We start from the raw sequence: 19,781 nt of genomic DNA, 5'->3' as shown, positions 1-19,781 counted from the left end.
TTAACCACTGAGCCATCTCTCCAGCCCCATGCATACCTTTCTAGCATTAAATAATTATTAAGAGCTCTAAGATGCATTGTTTATTTACCTGCTTATCTATTAATAAAGAAGCTACAGTTGAATTAGAAATCTAGATGTGGTGATGGCATTAGGAAGCCTTTAATTCACCAACCTGGAGATGGACATGATAACAGGGAGCTGACAGTTGTTATTTACTGTATTTTCTTTACACCCCATTCTACATTTTAAATGTACATTATTCATTGAAATACAAGTGTAGAACTACTTTTATTCTCATTTTAGGGATGATGACATTAGGTTGGATTAGAACAACTGGACTCTAAGAGCACAAGGTTATACATTATGTAATACATGAAGATTTAGTTAACTCTAGGATGATATAGAAGCTGGAGCATTAATCACAATATCATAGTCCCTTATCTGCATAGACTACATTCTAAAGCCTCCAGTGGATAATTAAAACTGTGGACAGTTCTGGACCCTACATACTATGTATTTTTTCTATATTCACATCTACGATAAAGGTAATTTATAAATTATTTACAAAAGAGGCTAGAAGAATTATGGCAATATTTATAAACTTCTTAAATAAAAGCAACCAAAAATTATAAATTATTTAGGAAGTTTCCCATGCTATATTTTTATATTATAATTGACCATTTTTGAAGCAAAACAGCAGGCAAAGGCAGGATTGCTGTTTTCTGTCTTACCTTTCTTCATTGTTTTGTGTTCTCTAGATGCAGAAATCAAAATAAAATAAAACAAAACCCCCAAACAAAAATAAACAACCCCCCCAAGCCCCAAACCAAAAGTCTCACTCTGGCTTCAAACTCACAGAGATCTGTCTGCCTTTGCCTTCTGAGTACTGGGATTAAAGGCTTGTGCTACCATGCATGGCTAGGTGCAGAGAAATTTAAAGAAGGTAAAGAAATTAGTTTAGATGTCCTATTTTTCCCTCCTTGATATATAATGATTGATTGTGATACTGTCCGAGTTAGGAGGCAACTTTGTTAATGTTTTCAGAATAGGAGTCTAGGTCTCTGCTTATGATCCTGTTATGATCCCCATATGAGATGAGATGCACAGGGCTTAAAAGAATGCCACATAAGGTTCTATCACATGACAAAAAAAATTCAGAGCCTTGCTAATGATTTAAAAATTTTTGGGGGGGAACTTGGGATAGAAGCCAGGATTTGCCACATGATTACTAATGTGTTGATATTTGGTTTGTCTGCAAATCTGGAGGCTGTATCTTGTCTTAATGGAGATTTCAGTACAAGCCTTTTTCTTACTTGCAGGCATTGTGTATCTATTAGGTGGAAGCAAGTTTATTTATATATTCTATGCCACCTAAAACCATTTAAAGGTGAATGGGTATCTTAGGGTCTTCTTGCTGTAAAGAGACATCATGACCAAGGCAATTCTTATAAGGGTCAACATTTAATTGGGGCTGGCTTAAGGTTCAGAGGTTCAGTCCATTATCATTATGGCAGGAATCATGGCAGCATCCAGGCAGACATAGTGCTAAAGGAGCTGAGAGTTCTGCATCTTGTTCCAAAGGGAACCAGGAGAAGATTGCCTTTCAGGAAGATAGGAGGTCTCAAAGCCCACCCCTACAGTGACATACTTCCAAAATGCCACACCTTCTTATAGTGCCACTTCCCATGGGTCAAGCATATTCAAACTATCACAACGGGATATATAAACTTGCTGTGAGCCTGCAGGACAGGCAATAGGTAGTTTTAGATTTGATAGGAGGTACTGAAGATATAGGTCAGAGGGTAGGGTGCTGGCCTAGCATAGTATACCTGGATTACATTAAAGTTAGATTCAAAACATCAGATTTGATAAGAGCAAAAGCAACAGAAACATGCTTTGGAACTACAAATTTATAAATTAAAATGTTATTGCTATTTTATGTGTGTGAGTGTTTTGCCTCCATGTATGTGTACCATGTGGGTGCAATGCCTGTGGAGGCCAGATTATGGACTTTGATTCCCTGGGAACTGGAGTTACAGATGGAGGTGAGCTATCTGGGTCCTCCTGAGTAGCCGGTGCTCTTAAACTGTTGGGCTAAAGTATCCTGGGACTAAAGTTTTTTCAGCCTTTTCAAATTCTTGCTTTAAGGAAGAAAATAAAATAACTGGCCAATGGTTGTACATCTCTTTGATCCCAGCACTTGGGAGGCAGAGGCAGGAGGATCTCTGTGAGTTCGAGGCCAGCTTGGTTCACAGATGTGCTCCCCCCACTCCCATCCCCCTCTCCACCCCACCCCACTCCCACACAGAGTGAGTTCTAGGACATCCAAAGGCTACACAGAAAAACCGTGTCCCCATAAACCAAAACCAAAACCAAAAACCAGAGACTTACTGGTTTTCTGGTTTTCATACTCCGAGGCTACCTGTCTCAGTGGTTTATGTTCTTGAATTAAACACACATACACGGGCATGTGCAAGCACACACGCGTGCACGCGCGTGCACATACACACAGCCTTTATATTTTAATATGCCTTAAGTAGCACAATAGCTGGATGACTACCTAGCCTCCATGCTGCTAGAATCTATCTCTTGCCAATAATTCCGAGTTACTACTTACTAATTTCTATGTTCCATCTTGGCTGCTCTTAACTCCAATTAGTCAGCCATCTGGGCTCCATTTTCTTGGCCCAGAGCCGGGGGTGCGCTCCTTGCCTTTCTACTCCATGGCAGACTTGCCTCTCCTTTCTCCACACTCTTCTAAAGTATGGTGGATCTCTCTCTTCTCCTCCCAGTCCCAAGCTGGACTGAGGTATATCCACTGGGGATTCCGGGCAAAACGTTTTTCTAGGCATTAGGAGCTGACATTTAGAGATGGGGATGGGCTAGAAGGGCAGGGTGAAGCTGTCCACAGGAGGGATGAAAGCAGGGGTTTCCATGGGGATCTGCTTAGTCCCTTGGAAATGGAAGAGGGAAATAGAGAGTGAGGAGAGGCAGCAGGAGGTGGTCACTACAGAATTAGGGATGAGATTTGGGGATTGAGACTCAGAGGAATGGAGAGAGATGTGAAGGTCTGCGGTTATACTCTCTGTCTCCCTGACTGCAGTGCACAATTTCTTATTTTTCTGAATTTTGACACTACTTACTTATTTCTTTGCTGGAGTTCTGCTATGCTTCCCAGGTGATTCAGAACGCCTTGGGCTCAAGGGATTTTTCTTCCTTTAGCCTCTGACTGCTGAGACTACAAGCCTGTGCTGTTGTGTTGGGATTCCTTGCCAGTTTGAAACACTGAGCAGCGCTGTCTACTATTCCTCCACATTCTTTGTAGTGTGCATGTGTGTGAAGTCTTGTTCTTTTCTTTCTGTAATCCTGGCCATCTGTCCTTTCCTTGATTGGCAGTGCACTTCTGGTCTTACATCATAGACCTTGTACTGACAGTCTCGTTCTAGTTATATTCAGTGTAGTGAATTTAGACAGGATTCCAAGGCAGAGGATCAATATATGGTAAAGGCCAATTGGGAGTGGCTTTTGATGACATAGTGGAGGGGGAGGAGCTTTGCTCTCCAGAGGAGCGTGTGAGGCACCTTCGAGGGTTGTAGTTTCAGCAGGTGAGAGGTTTAGTGGATAGGAAGTACGCCAGCCAGTTTCTTTCATCTTGTATATGTGTGTTATCGAACTCGGGGCCCCAGATCTGCAGCCCAGGTTTTAGAACTAGCAAGAAGAAACAGACATTTGACAATACTTCTTAGAGATGCTTTGGGGCAATTATCTTTGGAACCAGAGGTTAGTGGGCAGCGGAAGGAGGGCCACGGTGGTCATTTAAATGATGGTGGAGGGGTAAGGAAGGCAGGGTCACACCAGAAGGCGCAGCTCCAATTCAGCGAGACCATTAGCGGAAGGGCAAGTTCGAGCGGGTAAAGAAGGCGCCAAGAGCAAGTTCGAGCGGGTAAAGAAGGCGCCAAGAGCAAGTTCGAGCGGGTAAAGAAGGCGCCAAGAGCAAGTTCGAGCGGGTAAAGAAGGCGCCAAGAGCAAGTTTGAGCGGGTAAAGAAGGCGCCAAGAGCAAGTTCGAGCGGGGAAAGAAGGCGCCAAGAGCAAGTTCGAGCAGGGAAAGAAGGCGCCAAAAGCGAGGGGGCCCATGGGATGCGCACGAGAGTGTTTGAACACTGAAACAGACCAATCACAGAGTGTGACTCAGTCGGTTTGCACAACGAGGGCGGGGCAGTGCGTGCCAGACAGACCAATCACAGAGCGTGTCTCTCTGACAGAGCATGAATCTCACCTTCCGGCTGGCTTCGGGCAGCCGGAGACAAGCATTTTTGGTCGTGGGAGAGCAGAAGCCTCCCTCCTGAACTACGTTATCCTGGATTTCTAGCTTCTTCAACCGCCCTGCACTTTCAGGTAATAAGTAATGGGTATAGTTGTCTGGAAAAAGTGTCTTTTTGGGAAATTAGAGAATAGAGGACAGAATATTAAAATATATTCTTGTTCCACAGGCTGGATCCAGACATTTCAAAAATGGATGGCATTGGTGACCTCTGTTTCATGGACTTTAGAGGTAACCAAGCTTTGTATGGTAACATTTATGACTGAAGGAAATCATTAAGATGAACTAGTTGCGGCAACAGCTGCCCTTTTGTGTTTAGGTGTTGTTCCTTCACGGAATCCATGTCTGAATCGTCCATAGGCAGTCTTTAGGTGCCTCATCCACCCAGTCCCGGTGGTATTTCGTCTCTTAGTCTTGGCACTCCAGCTATACTTTCTCTTGCATTTGGCAGGGTAGTCACAATTGCCACAGATGGGCTTCTGAAAGTGGTAGTCCTTAGAGCCACCGCGGCCGACAGTACAATGTGGGCTGCTTATTGGGACGCTTTCCAAAGGATGGGGTTCCGTTCCTTTTGTCATGTTGCTCATGCCGGATGGGGTTCCATTCTTCTGTCATGTTGCTCGTGCAGGATGGGGTTCCAGATGGGGTTCCATTCCTTTCGTCTTGTTGCTCGTGCCAGATGGGGTTCCAGATGGGGTTCCGTTCCTTTTGTCATGTTGCTCGTGCAGGATGGGGTTCCAGATGGGGTTCCGTTCCTTTTGTCATGTTGCTCGTGCCGGATGGGGTTCCGTTCCTTTCGTCTTGTTGCTCGTGCAGGATGGGGTTCCAGATGGGGTTCCGTTCCTTTTGTCATGTTGCTCATGCCGGCTGGGGTTCCAGATGGTGTTCCGTTCTTTTTGAAATGTTGCTCGTGCCTCCGAAGCCGAAGAGACTGGAAGAGCCCCTCTTTGGCTTCTTGAGGGAGAGGCGTTTTTTTTTTTTTTTTTTTTTTTTTTTTGGTTTTTCGAGACAGGGTTTCTCTGTGTAGCCCTGGCTGTCCTGGAACTCACTCTGTAAACCAGGCTGGCCTCGAACTCAGAAATCCGCCTGCCTCTGCCTCCCAAGTGCTGGGATTAAAGGCGTGCGCCACCACCGCCCGATTTTTTTTTTTTTTTTTTGGAGACAGGGTTTCTCTGTGTAGCTCTGGCTGTCCTGGAACTCACGCTGTAGACCAGGCTGGCCTCGAACTCAGAAATCCGCCTGCCTCTGCCTCCCAAGTGCTGGGATTAAAGGCGTGCGCCACCACCGCCCGATTTTTTTTTTTTTTTTTTTTGGAGACAGGGTTTCTCTGTGTAGCTCTGGCTGTCCTGGAACTCACGCTGTAGACCAGGTTGGCCCCGAACTCAGAAATCCGCCTGCCTCTACCTCCCAAGTGCTGGGATTAAAGGTGTGCGCCACCACCGCCCGATTTTTTTTTTTTTTTTTTTTTTTTTTTTGGAGACAGGGTTTCTCTGTGTAGCTCTGGCTGTCCTGGAACTCACGCTGTAGACCAGGCTGGCCTCGAACTCAGAAATCCGCCTGCCTCTGCCTCCCAAGTGCTGGGATTAAAGGCGTGCGCCACCACCGCCCGATTTTTTTTTTTTTTTTTTTTTGGAGACAGGGTTTCTCTGTGTAGCTCTGGCTGTCCTGGAACTCACGCTGTAGACCAGGTTGGCCCCGAACTCAGAAATCCTCCTGCCTCTGCCTCCCAAGTACTGGGATTAAAGGCGTGCGCCACCACTGCCCGGCTGAGGGAGAGTTTTTACTCTGTGTCTCAGGCCGACCTAGAACTTTATTAGCTCGGGCTATCCTCAAACTTGCAATCTTCCTACCGTAGCGTCCAGAGTGCAGGTGTCTAACACCACACCTGGCCTGTAATCCCAGCATTTGTAAGACTGGGGCTGGAACAATACCTCAGATATTGTTTCACAAAACAAAACAAAAGGAAAACAAGCTGGGAGATAGCTCTGTGGCAGTGTTTGTCTTCCTCTGGGTCGGAAGCCCAGCACTGCAGAGATACACATGCAGGTTTGTCTATTTGTCTTTTCAGAGTACCCAGTGCTCCAGTTTTTCCGCATTTATGTACTATAATCAATATTTCGAACCTTTTATGAGCTAGTGTAAGAAAATAAAATTTACAATCCATAGCTTATATTCTGGGCATCTATGGCTTTTCCCAGGAATCCTAGGAGATGCAGAATTACACTGTTTAACCTGAAAAATACTGTGTTAAAAGTACATTTAAAAAGTTGTAAGGGTTTGAGGAAGGAGAACATTTGCTTCTATAGTATCAAGGCAACTAAGCACTGTATGTTCTGCTTGTAAAATGAGTTTTTCAGAAAACTGCTGTCATCACAAGGCATTCAAACTCAGGACTATAAAGAAGTTTATCTTTAAGAAATTTAAAATTTATTTATTGTTTTTTTTCTTCTTTTTTTTTTTTTTTTTCTTTTTTTTTCTTTTCTTTCTGTTTTTTTTTTTTTTTTTTTTTTTTTTTTTTTTGTTTTGTTTTTTGTTTTTCGAGACAAGGTTTCTTTGTGTAGCCCCTGGCTGTCCTGGAACTCACTCTGTAGACCAGGCTGGCCTCGAACTCAGAAATCCACCTGTCTCTGCCCCCAAGTTCTGGGATTAAAGGCGTGCGCCACCACTGCCAGGCTTTTATTTATTGTTTTTAAAAAGTCACTGTAAGGGCAGGTGAGATGGCTTAGCCAGTAAAGATGCTTGCAAACATACATACACACACACACACACACACACACACACACACACACACACACACACAAAAGCATTTTCTGCAAGATAGGAGGTCAGTTTGAGGCCATCCTAGGCAGTATAATGAGACCATGCCTTGAGTAAGCAAACAGCATCGTCAGGCTTTACATAATACCTTTTCTTATGGTTAGTTTGGAGACAAATTCTTATTTTCCTTTCTTTGGCCTTTTAGCTTCTTTAGTTTGATGTTATGTAAATGCCCTTGTGATATATTATATCCAAGTTTATATTTTCTTTTATTGATATATTTATGATTGTTTATTCCATAAGGTCTTCAGAAAATAGAGCTGGGTGTGGTGGTGTATACTTGTAATCTCAACACTCCCAGAGGTTAACACAGGAGGATTGTGAGTTTAAGGGTATCCTGAACTACGTAATGAATTTGAAGCCCACTTAGGATATATAATGAAACTTTCAAACATGTATAAAAAAATCTTGAATATAGTTGTACTCAATACCAGCCCTGTCTAGTAGAAATTAATGAGCTACATATTTAATTTAAAATATTCTAGTAGACACATTAAGCATATAAAGAAATAGATGAAATTAATTTTAAAAAGATTAACTTATTTTTATTTTATATGTAAGGTATTTTGACTGCATGTCTGTCTATGCACTACCTGTGTGCCTGGTGCCTGCAGAGGTCAGAGGGTGTCAGGTTTTCTGCAACAACCCTAGCACTTGTTTGGCAGAGGCAGGCAGATCTCTGTGAGACTAGCCTGGTCGATATAGCAAGTCCTAGGCTAGCCAAAGGTACACAGTGAGAGACCCTGTCTCAAAAACAAACAGCACCCCCACTGCTTATTTTCTCTGGATGTTTGGATGCCAGTTGAAGTGTAGTTGCCTTGATACTGCTCAAGGCTTTGCTTTTAATGATGTTGGTACTGGACAAGTTAACTTCTTTATGCCATATTTCGAGCAATTGTAAAATTGTGTTACTGTTATTTTAAGTTGTAAAATTGTGTGTTACTGTTATTTTAAGATGACATAACTTTGAAAACTTGGTTGATTGAAAGATGTATATTAACATATACCATGTGTGAAAATGACTATAAGCTCCTTAAGGAAGAGAAGTATATCTTGTTAGCTATTGTTAAATGTTTATTGAATGAATTTATCAAAACCTAATAACTTATGTGTTTCATTCATATTGCATACAAAGATAGCAACAGTACTGCCAGTTATGTCCTTCATTTTTAAATTGATTTATTAGTTTGTGTGTGTGTGTGTGTGTGTGTGTGTGTGTGTGTGTGTGTGAAAGATTAAACCCAGGGCTTCAGGCATGCTATGCATATAGTCTGTCAATGAATTATATGCCTCTGGCCCCTTAGAAAAACTTGATGATGATTTTTGTTGCTGATTTGAAAATTCACATGAGAATTCAGCTAAGCCTCTTATATTTCTGTTACTATGAAAATACCATAGTGCATAATTGTTTGTGAGATTTTTGTTTACTAATTCTCTAGATAGCTAGTGAATTCTGTTAGTAATGGAAAGTTAAAAATGCCTTGTGTGGAGACTTAATTATCTATCTTTTGATTTATTAACCTTTGGACTGATCTCTTGTAAGCATCCTTTGGTACATATGGAGGATTGCTTCCAGGATTCTCCCTTAATCCTCCACTGCTCAAATTCTTTATATAAAATTTCAGAGTTTGTATAATCTGTGTACATCCTCCTATACGTTTTGTTTTTCCCATTTGTAGTTTAATTAATTAATTAATTAATAAGACACAGGGTCTCTCTGTGTAACCCTGGCTGTCCTGGAACTCACTCTGTAGACCAGGTTGGCCTTGAACTCACAGAAATCTGCCTGCCTCTGCCTCCCAAGTGCTGGGATTAAAGGCGTACGCCACCACTGCCTGTCTTGTTTCTACTTTCATGTCCTCAGTACATGAGGATTTTATATATCTATAAAGTTTAAGGCCCATCAATGACATATCTGTTTCTGTTTTTGGTTTTTGAGACAAGATCTCTCTTTGTAACCCTGACTGTCCTGGAACTACTCTCTATGTAGACCAGGCTGGCCTTGGACTCACAGAGATCTGCCTGCCTCTGTTTCTCAAGAGCTGCAGCTAAAGTTGTGAACCACCACTGCTGTACTATATTTGTCTTCTGAAACTGACTGAATTTGCTTAATACATTGAACTCTAGTTGCATTCATTTTCTGATGAATGACACAGCTTCCATTTGTTCAGGATGATGTGGAAATCCAGGCCTTAAGTGATTCTTCTTCTTCATATAGGCCTGTTCTACTGCACCTGGTCTTTTACAAATATTTTAAAGCTCCTTGAATACATGGATGCAAATTCATAGATATTAAGTGCTGACTATATTTTGTGCAGTTTACATTGTTTATAGATAGGAAACCATAGTGCCCAATATATTGTTCTCAGCAAGCAGAAATTCATTTATTAATTGAATTAAAGTTGCTTAAATATATATATACATAAACTTTGGTAGCCACAGTAACCAAAACAAAAGAGATCTTAAGCTGAATATTCTTTGTCAAGAAGAACATGGCTTATGTGGAAGAGGTGGCAGAAAGATTATAAGAGCCAATGGTAGTGGATGACTCTAGAAAACAGTGCCTTCCAGATATAACAGTACTGATACACACATGAACTCACAGACTGTGACAGCAGGCACAAGACCAAAGTCCCAGCACTGCAAAAAGGAGGAAGACACAGAGTCCCACTTCTAATCAAAAAGGTATTTGCAATTGATGCCTGCTAGAAAAGGGAAAACTTAGTTTTCTTTAATGGAGTATCACTGGATATCAGCCACACTCTGTGGCATGCACAATGAATAGGAGTAGTTGGTCAACACAGAACAGATTCCATGTTTATTTTTTGGGGGGGGGAATTTTTGCTTGTTTGATTTTTGTCTTATTGATTTTTTGTTTGTTTTGATTTGTGGACATCTATCTATCTATCTATCTATCTATCTATCTATCTATCTGGCCATGAAGTTGGGTGGGTAGGAAGGTGGGTAGGATCTGGGAGGAGTTAGAACAGGGAAAATAATATGATCAAAATATATTATATGAAACAAGATTTTAATTACATAAAAAGAGAGAAGAACTAGCTGAGCAGTAGTGACATAGACCTTTAAGCCCAGCACTCAGGAGGCAGAGGCAGGCAGAACTTTGTGTTTGAGGGCAGCCTGGTCTACAGAGCAAGTTCTAGGACAGCCAGGGCTACACCTGTGTCACAGATTCTACCCTCCCTCCCCCATCTTGGGGAAAAAAGAGGGAGGAAAAACAACAACAAAAACCCCAATATAACACATTCACCAAAGGAAGGAAGGAAGGAAGAAAGGAAGGAAGGAAGGAAGGAAGGAAGGAAGGAAGGAAGGAAGGAAGGAAGGAAGAAAGAAAGGCTTGCCGGGCGGTGGTGGCACACACCTTTAATCCCAGCACTTGGGAGGCAGAGGCAGGCGGATTTCTGAATTCGAGGCCAGCCTGGTCTACAGAGTGAGTTCCAGGACAGCCAGGGGCTACACAGAGAAACCCTGTCTCGAAAAACCAAAAAAAAAAAAAAAAAAAAGAAAGAAAGAAAGAAAAGAAAAGAAAGAAAGAAAAGAAAGGCTTAGCTGTAAGGGATAAGAAAAGATAACAGGTTATAAGAACAAGAGACTACCATCAGGCTGGATTTGACCACCATCTCTCCAAAGTATTTTCTGTGGGTGTTTTGTAATTTGATGTTGGGTATGTTTGCTTGGAAAACTTTTTTTTGTTGTTGTTGCTGAGGTGTGTTTTTTGTATGCAGCAGAATAATAGGTCCTGTTTCCTATCCAGTCTGTTAGCCTGTGTCTTTTAATTGGGGAATTGAGTCCACTGATGCTGAGAGATATTAATGACCAATAATTGTTGATTCCTGTTATTTTGTTGTTGTTCCTGGTGGTGGTAGTGTATGTTTCCCTTCTTTATGTGTATTTTTTCCCTATAGTTTTCTTAGTTTGTCACTTATCCCACATATTTTAATAATATCCCACAATATTATTTTCTATTTATGTCATCTAAGAAGTTACTTCATTTTTTTGAACTCACTTTGTTTTTGCTAGGTTAAGTGCTCTATAGCCGAGGTGCTTTATTACTGTTTTCTACTGTTTCCACTCTTTTCAGTGCTGGAAGTTATTTAACAATAACTATTTTACAAAATAATGTTTCCTGTATAGAGTAGATTAAAACATTAAATGAAAATGCATCTGATAAAACCTTGAGTCTGAAGCACTAAGTGCATGCTAATCCCACCTCCCCCTACCCCCGCTGACATCTTTTTTGAGATGAGGGGTCTCACTCTTTAGTGTAGGCTGGTTTTCTTAAGTACTTAGATTTCAGGTGTGAGCCATGACATCTTGCTTTTTGTTCTTTTCTCCCTAAAGTAGTTGAATGTAATCATTGTGACATGAGATAGAATCTTGAACTGACCCTGGTAGACCTTTGAGCAGCTTTGGCTTTTGACTGACGGTTGAGCCAATGGAGGTCACTGAGGTTGCCTGTGGCGGGGCACACAGACAGGCCTTTTTGTAGAATTTTCCATGTCGTAATAGAAATTTCCTTCTTCAAAGACAGGGAATGTTTATTTTCTATTACATTGTATGTAGACTCTTGTTTATCTAATTAGCATTAATTGATGCTAGTTAACAGGGTCACCATAATAGAATGATGCCAGAGTTTAAGCTAGCAGGAATCTTTTTAAATTAGATAGACTGAAATCATGCCATAAATTATACTTTATTCTGATAGCTTTATTTAACCATTTTGTTTTTGTTTCCAGTGTATGATTTTACTTGATACGACCTTAATGTGACATGCTGTCTTCACATCTTAGGAAGATTGCATTTAGAAGCTCTTCTGTGAGCTTCTTTTAATAGTAAATTTCTCCTTTCTCATGTAACCCTTATTCAGCTATGTGATGTCTACTCTCTACTCAGCTTTTCTGACTACGTTTTATACTAAATGACTGCAGTATGCCATTGCCTCTGCTGGCATCAATGAAGTTGTTCCACTGCTTGACACTGAAAATGTATTTTGAAGGGATCATAATTATTTTGAAATTACTATTTTCATATGAAATGTTATTTCATATGAATCTTTATATTAAATAAGTTATGGGAAGAAGAAAAGGTATAGGTTTAGTTTTTCAGATATATCTTATCACCTATAGTGTTAAAGGAAGTTAGGTATATTTTCTATATTTCTGCTTATCCTGTGGTGTCCTAGTTAGGGTTAATATTACTGTAATGAAACATCATGATCAAAATCAAGTTGCAGAGGAAGGGGTTTATTAGGCTTACACTTCCTTACCTCTGATTATCAAATGAAGTCAGACAGGCACTCAAACAATGCAGGTACCCAGAGGCAGGAGCTGATGCAGAAGCCATAGATGGGTGCTGCTTATTGGCTTGCTTCCCCTGGTTTGCTCAGCCTGCTTTATTATAGAACCCAGGACCACCAGCCCTGGGATGGTACCACCCACAATGGGCTGGGCCCTCCCTCCTCGATCACTAATTGAGAAAATACCCTACAGTCAGATCTTGTAGAGGCAGTTTTCAACTGAGGTTCCCTCTTTTCAGGTAATTAGTGTGTTTCAAGCTGACATAAAAGTAGCCATCACAAGCAGATACTATAGTTTCCATGTGCTATAAAAATATTTGAACATACTTTGCTTTGCGAAGTCTTTATTTGAATCTATCTTCTAACATTTAGGTGAAAAATGATAATTGTAGCAGATTTAAGATCTGTTTGTTGAAGTTGGAAGTGTAGTTTAGTGTTATAGCACTTGTGTAACATGTATGAGGCTCTGAGTACCAACTGCACACACCCCTTACAGACATACACCTTTTTAGCACTGTTAGGAGATGCTTTTATAGTATTTTTATGAGTAAACATAACATTTTGCATTTTGTATGATGTTCAGAAGGAAAAGAAAAGATGTACCTTATGGAAACTGTGTTACACTAGGTTGGAAAATATTTTCTCAATTTTGATAATATGAAAGGTATCAATTTGAGTCTACATTCATGTTTGTTTATTTGATTGGTTTTTGCTTTACTGAATTCCATGGCCTGGTAAGATTTGGCTATATGGAGGATCTGGTGCTCAGATTGTTTAGAAAATAGTGACATCATTTATACAGATTCAATAACTGGACAATGTTGTCTCTAATTGGACATGTCATTTATTTTCCTTACAAAGCAAGGCCAATACTTCAGATCTAGAATAAATTAATGTTTGACCAATGCTTGCAAGTAATAATAAATATTTCAGTTTTAAAGGATATATATCCACTGTCCTCAATTTTCTATATATATATATTTAAGTTGGAAGGCATTGCTAATGTCCATTTTGTAGTTGTTTTAACTTTATCTAAAAATAACATTAGTCTTTGTGGAGTCAATACATTTTATTTTCTGAGAATGAGTAGTGATCACCAAGTTCAAGTTAATCTCAGTGATAATTGTACCCTATTTTTAGCTAAAAGAAATTTTATTTTCAGTTTTTACTTAATGCTGTATTTATTTGGCCAAAGATCTAGGAACAAATTTGACAATGCTTTGCTAACTTTAACCAATTGCAAAAAGTTCATAGCACACTGACTATTCATTGTTATTTCAGAAATTATTAAAACGCTGATCATAACTGGTAATTCATGGAGACTACATGAAATGATCGACAAATTCTTCATGAACATATCAAATTTCAACAGGGAGTCTCTGACTGAAATACAGAATTTTCAGGTTGGTAAAAATATAATTTTGTTCATGATAATTTGGGTGATGTTTAAAGATTTAAGTATGCACAAGTATGTGTCTGCATGTGGGTTTGGCATGTGACTACAGGTGCCTATAGAGGCCAGAGGCATCAGATCCCCTGGAGCTGTACTCAGGTCCCCTGCAAGATTTGCTCTTAACCACTAATCATCTCTCTAGCCACCCCCCCCCTTATTTTTTTTTTTTTTGACAGGGTCTCACACTGAACCTGGTACCTGGTGCTCCCTGACTAGGCAAGACTAGATAGCCTGTAAGGCATACTGGACCTTCTGTTTCTGCCTTCCCAGTGCTAGCATTATAGGTGTACATCACCATGTCTGGATTTGACATGTGGGTGTTTGGGGGTCCAAGCTCAGGTCCTCATGGATGCACAATTTTCTAGCACCTATTTATTGCTGTATTTTCCTGTAAGGGTTTTAGGACCAGTGAGATGGCTCAGCAGGTAAAGAAAGGTACCTCTTGCCAAGCCTAACCTCAGTTTGATTCCTAAGATACACATGATAGGAGAAAATCAATTTTCATAATTGTCTGCATATGTGTTGCCTTCCACACAAATAAAAAAGAATAGAAATTTAATATTTTTTTAATGTTCATATATGTGTACACTATGTCATATATGTCTCCAGCCCCCTCAGTTTGTAGATGGTATGAAAAAGGAGTTCAACTTTATTCTTTTGCATGTGGGGTAACAAGTTGTTGCAGCATCATTTTCAGAAGATGTTTTCTCCATTGGATTTGTCTCAGCACCCTTGTTCAAAGTCTGTTAACCATACAGTGAAGGTTTATTTCTGGACTTTATTCTCTTCCACTGTCTTTCCCTATGCTATTACTACAGTGTAGCTTTGCAGTAAATTTTGAAATTAGAAAATGTGAGTTCCCTAAGTTTGTTCTTTGTTTTCAAGACTGATTTTGAATATTACTGGTATTTTGAATTTCCATATGAATTCTAGATTTATCTCATCAGTTTATGCAAAGATGACAGAACTTTGATCAAGACTGCAGTTGAATTTATATAGGTCAGGGGCTGGAGAGATTGCTCTTCTGTTCTTCTAGAGGTCCTGAGTTAAATTTTCATATGGTCGCTTATAACTGTCCCATAATGTGATCTGTTGTGATATGCAGACAAAGCATATACATATACGTATACACATACATATTCCATAAACAAATTTATAGGTAAGTTTAGTGAACATTTTTATCTTAATATTAAGTTGATATTAACTTTTTTACCTATAAAATGTTATGTTTTTATATTCATTAGGTCATCTTTCATTTCTTAGTTTCATTTCTTTAGTTTTAATTTTGAACTTATTTTGATAGTTTTATTCCTGAATACTTTATAGTCTTGATAATGTTTTTGAAAATATAGCAATTTAAATTTCAGACTATTAATTGTTGCATAGAAATTCAGTTGAACTTTTTTTTTCTTCCTTGTGTTTTCTTGTGCTGGGGATTGAACCTGGGCCTCGTGCATGCTAGGTATGCAGTCTGTCAGTGAGCTGAGTCTCAGCCTACCATTCATTACATTTATATATTGATCTTCTTGTAGCCTTGCTGAACTTGTTGATTAGTTATAATGTCTTTTAGCAGATTACTTAGTCTGTAAGTCTTTTAAAATTATAACCTTTACTTGGACTTAATTGTTAGTAAAAAGTTATAAAGTTCAATATCAAGAGCCTGGTCTTGGGGTAATGTGATGGCTCAGTAGTTAAAGCCATGGAGCCTGGTCACCTAAGTTTCATCCTTGGGACCCACAAGTTATCTTCTGATTGCCACACATATGCTTCTCCATCTACCATAAATACATAAATAAATATACAAACAAACACATACATATAATAAAAATTTAAATAGTCTGGTTCGATTTTCTAAGAAAGTTCACTTGGTTTTGGAAATAGCTTAAATTTTATTTCTAGAAAGCTTAATCTTACAGTGTTCAAATACTGGATGTATTTATTATTTTTTAAAGATTTCCTTATTTTATATATAGATGAGTATTTTGTCTGCATGTGTGCCTGGTACCTGTAGAGGCCAGGAGACGTGCTAGATCCATTGGAACTGGCATTATGGATAAGTATATTTCATCATGTGGGTGCTGGGAACTGAATCTGGGTCCTCTACAAGAATAAGTGCTTTTAACCTCTGAGCCATCTCTCCAGCCATAGACATGTTTATTATTATACATTTATGCAGACCTAACAGAAAATCAGACAAATATTAGGCATTTAATACATATGTCTTAAAATTTACACATATTGTGCCTTTCAAGTATTTATAATTATAATTAACTTTGTCCCTTCTAATAAAATATAGAAAGATACAAATGTATTTAAATATCATGGTGTAGTATAAGTGGGAATTTTGAGTAAGGAGAAATCATCACCTATATTCATATAATTGTAACATAACTATCACTTTGTATGTTTCCTTTAGTAACTACTACATTTAAATTTTACATAGCAATAATTATAATGCACATGTAAAGATTTTTTATTGTAAAACAATTTCTTCTCTTTCTGTTCAATTTTATTATAATATTTTCCAGAAACAAAAGTTGGGGGCTGGGGCCATAGCTTAGTGGTATAGGGTTTGGTTAGCATTTGTGAAGTCCAGGATTTGATCCCATGCACTGAGCCCTGCCCAAGTTCCAGTGGAGACTTCTCTAGCAGTAATTTAGATCCTACAGTTAGGCTTCCTCCTTTCTTTCCTTTCTTTTATTTTCCAGTACAGGGGATTGAACTTGGCCTCACTCATGTTAAACCAGTACTCTTATTCTTAGCTCTTTTTTACTGTCTTTGTTCACCATCCATTTACCATCTGTATTTGTTCACTATTTATTGATCAGCACAGCTTATTTTGGGGATTCATTTAAATGTGTATCAATATTTTGGCACTCACTTCATCAAGATCCATGATCTTATTAAAGCTCTTTTGGAGGTAAATTTATATTAGTACATTTTTTGCCTATATAATTTTGTATCTTATATTTTCACCAGATATAAGAACATTTCTCATATTAAGGCTTTCTTTCTTTCTTTCCCTTTATTTTGTTGTTTTGAGATAGGGTCTCATTATATAGCTGTGGCTGACCTGGGACTCACTATGTAGATCATGTTGGCCTCAAATTCAGAGAAATCACCTGCCTTTACCTTCCAACTGCTGGGATTAAAGACATGTACCACCGCGTTAGGGACCACTATTTTTATTTTTAAAATTTATCATGTGTTGTGTGTGGCTTCACAAAGTTGTCATCTGATCTCCACATGGCATGGAATATGTGCTCCCTATACACACACACTAATGTGAATTCCAGGGATTGGACTCAAGCTGTCAGGCTTATGTGAAAATTTACCTTTACCTTTACCTACTGAGCCATCTCACCTGCTGTGACTGTTTTAAAATGGCTGAATCATATCCTTTCAAGGGAATTTATTAAAATTTATTTTTGCATTTCTTCATTATTGACTATGTATATTGTTCCATATTTTCTCTATCATAATAATAAAAGGCACATTATTAAGTACAATGATTATTTCCCACTTGTATTATTTTCTTAGAATGGGTCTCAGAAGAGCAATTAGTAGGGCAAAATATATGAACAATTTTGGTTAATTCTACATATTGCCAAATTGCTTTTCAAAATGCCAAAAGATAGGTCTTTAAGGAGCCTAGCATAATGATCATCAGAGAGGCTTCAAATGCAGAGACCCACAGTCAAACATTCAGGACAGAGGAGGGAAGGATTGTAGGAGCCAGAGGAGTTAAGGATACCACAAGAAAACCTGCAGAATCAACTAGTCTGGGCCCATAGGAGCTCACAGGAACTGAACTGATAATCAGGGAGCCTGCATGGATCTAACCTAGGTCCTTTGTATATATGTTGTGGTTTTATAGCTTGGTCTTCTTGTGGGAATTTTAAAAGTGGGAACAGGGGTTGTCTCTAGCTCTTTTGCCTGCTTTAGGAACCCTTTCCTCCTACTGGGTTGCCTAGTTTAGCCTTAATATAAGGGTTTGTGTCTAGTCTTATCATAACTTGTTTAGTTGAGATCCCTGGGAGGCCTGATCTCTGAAGGGAAAGGAGGAGGAGTGGATCTGGGGAAGAGGGGAGGGAGGTGTTGGGGGGGGGGACTGGGAGGAGAGGAGGGAGTGGAAGCTGCAGTCAGGATGTAATATATGAGAGCAGAAAAAAGATGTTTTAATGTGAAAATTCATTTTTCCTCTTAAAACTTTACATGTTTTTGGTGATATAATTTATGTGAAAGTCAGGTATTACAATAGTGATTATACTATGTGAGACAGATAGAGGTGGGCATGAAAATTTACCCCAGAATAGGAAAGTGAAAAGGCACCTATGCTAAATTATCTGTCTGTCTAAATGGAATCTCAAACAGAAAAAAAGGTGGAGGTTTAGATGAGAAAGAAGGTACTGGAGAAAAAAAGACTTAGTAAAATATAGACCTGGGGATATAGTTTTGTGGTATATATCTTGTCTAGTATACTCTTATCTAGTATTTACAGGGCCCTGGCTTCCATCCATAGTATAGAATAAAAACTTACACCATCACTGTGATTTTTAGTAGGTGTATTTTACTCACTGCCTTTAATCAGTTACTAGCAATATATTTGTCATAAAGTAATTATATGTAGAATCTCCCATTATTCACTATCACACCTTAGGAGACTTAAATCAAGGCTATGTTATATTGATCTCAGACAGTAGTTTCATCCAGGCTCAGTTACTGCCTTCAAAGTTTTGGTTTTTTTTTTTTTTTTTTTTTTTTTTTTTTGCCAGAAACCAAACCAAAGTTTTTTTCCCCAATTTTTCAGAATTGGGAATCAGAGCTGAGGATGGATTTAGGGAAGCATGCTACCATTAAGTTATAGCACCCCCTCAACCTAATTACATGTATAAGTATTTTTAAAAATGATTTATTTTTATTTTATGTACATGATATTTTGTTTTTGTGTGTGTCTGTGTGAGGGTGTCTGATCCCTTGGAACTGGAGTTACAGGAAGTTGTGAGCTGCCACATGAGTGCTAGGAATTGAACTCAGGTCCTTTGGAAGAGCAGACAATGGTTTTCACTGCTAAGCTTTCTCTCCAGCTATTTTTTATACATATTATCTTCAGTCTTCATTTTTCCTTGATACACTGTAGGCTTGGTTAACTTTTTATTCTGTTAACCAGGTTCTGCCTTATATAAAGATAAACCTTAGAGGAGCATTTAAAAACTTTGTCCCTTGGTTCCCAGAATGAAACATAATAAAATGATGAATCCTATTATTTAAATATATATTCTTTATTTAATATTTTTGCATGTACTATGTTTAATATATATATGGCATGATATTTTCTACCAAGAAGCCCATTTGGAAAACAAGGATAAAAACTATAACTAGTTAAAAATAACTTTTGGTTGTAGTTTAGTTTTAGAAATTTGCCTGTATGGGAGAGAGCCTGGGATCAATCCAGGGCAAGAAACATCAACACATCAGGGGTAATGTTGCATGCCTATACTTCCATCACTCAAGAGGCAGAGACAGGTGAATTGCTATAAATTCTAAGCCAAACTGATCCATATCCAGAGTGCCAGGCCAGCTAGGGCTACACAGAAAGACTTTACTCTTCTGCCCCCTCCCCATCCCCTCAAACTAAGCTGAACCAAATCAGAGTAAATGATGCACAGGTTTTTTTGTGAAGATAATTTTGTAATTATTTTTATGTACAGAAAACTCAGTGTACATTTTTAATTCAGTTTAGTGGCGAGTTCTTTAGCCTTTGCCTTTCCAGCTTGGCAATGGGAGCCACAGACTTAGGACCCAGGACGTTGCCTCCCCAGTGGCAGTGGATCTCCTCATATCTGTCATTATAATTGGTCCTAATCGCTTCCAC

General features: G+C 39.0%; 1 protein-coding gene and 1 pseudogene across 1 annotated transcript in view; one reads left to right on the top strand and one right to left on the bottom strand.

The window, feature by feature from the left end:
• Window positions 1-4,497: 4,497 nt before the first annotated feature.
• Tex11 (testis expressed 11) overlaps window positions 4,498-19,781 on the top strand; it is a 245,179-nt gene continuing 229,895 nt past the window's right edge. The window contains exons 1-2 of the mRNA XM_034486384.2: window positions 4,498-4,553; window positions 13,735-13,856. Of these exons, the coding sequence (XP_034342275.1) occupies window positions 4,514-4,553; window positions 13,735-13,856 (162 nt within the window). The 5' untranslated portion in view covers window positions 4,498-4,513. The remainder of the gene's footprint in view (window positions 4,554-13,734; window positions 13,857-19,781) is intronic.
• Window positions 4,598-4,937, bottom strand: LOC117694216 (large ribosomal subunit protein eL37-like; annotated as a pseudogene).

The sequence above is a fragment of the Arvicanthis niloticus genome, chromosome X, assembly GCF_011762505.2.
Source record: "Arvicanthis niloticus isolate mArvNil1 chromosome X, mArvNil1.pat.X, whole genome shotgun sequence".
Lineage (NCBI taxonomy): Eukaryota > Metazoa > Chordata > Mammalia > Rodentia > Muridae > Arvicanthis > Arvicanthis niloticus.
This window is presented reverse-complemented; position numbering and strand designations above follow the sequence as displayed.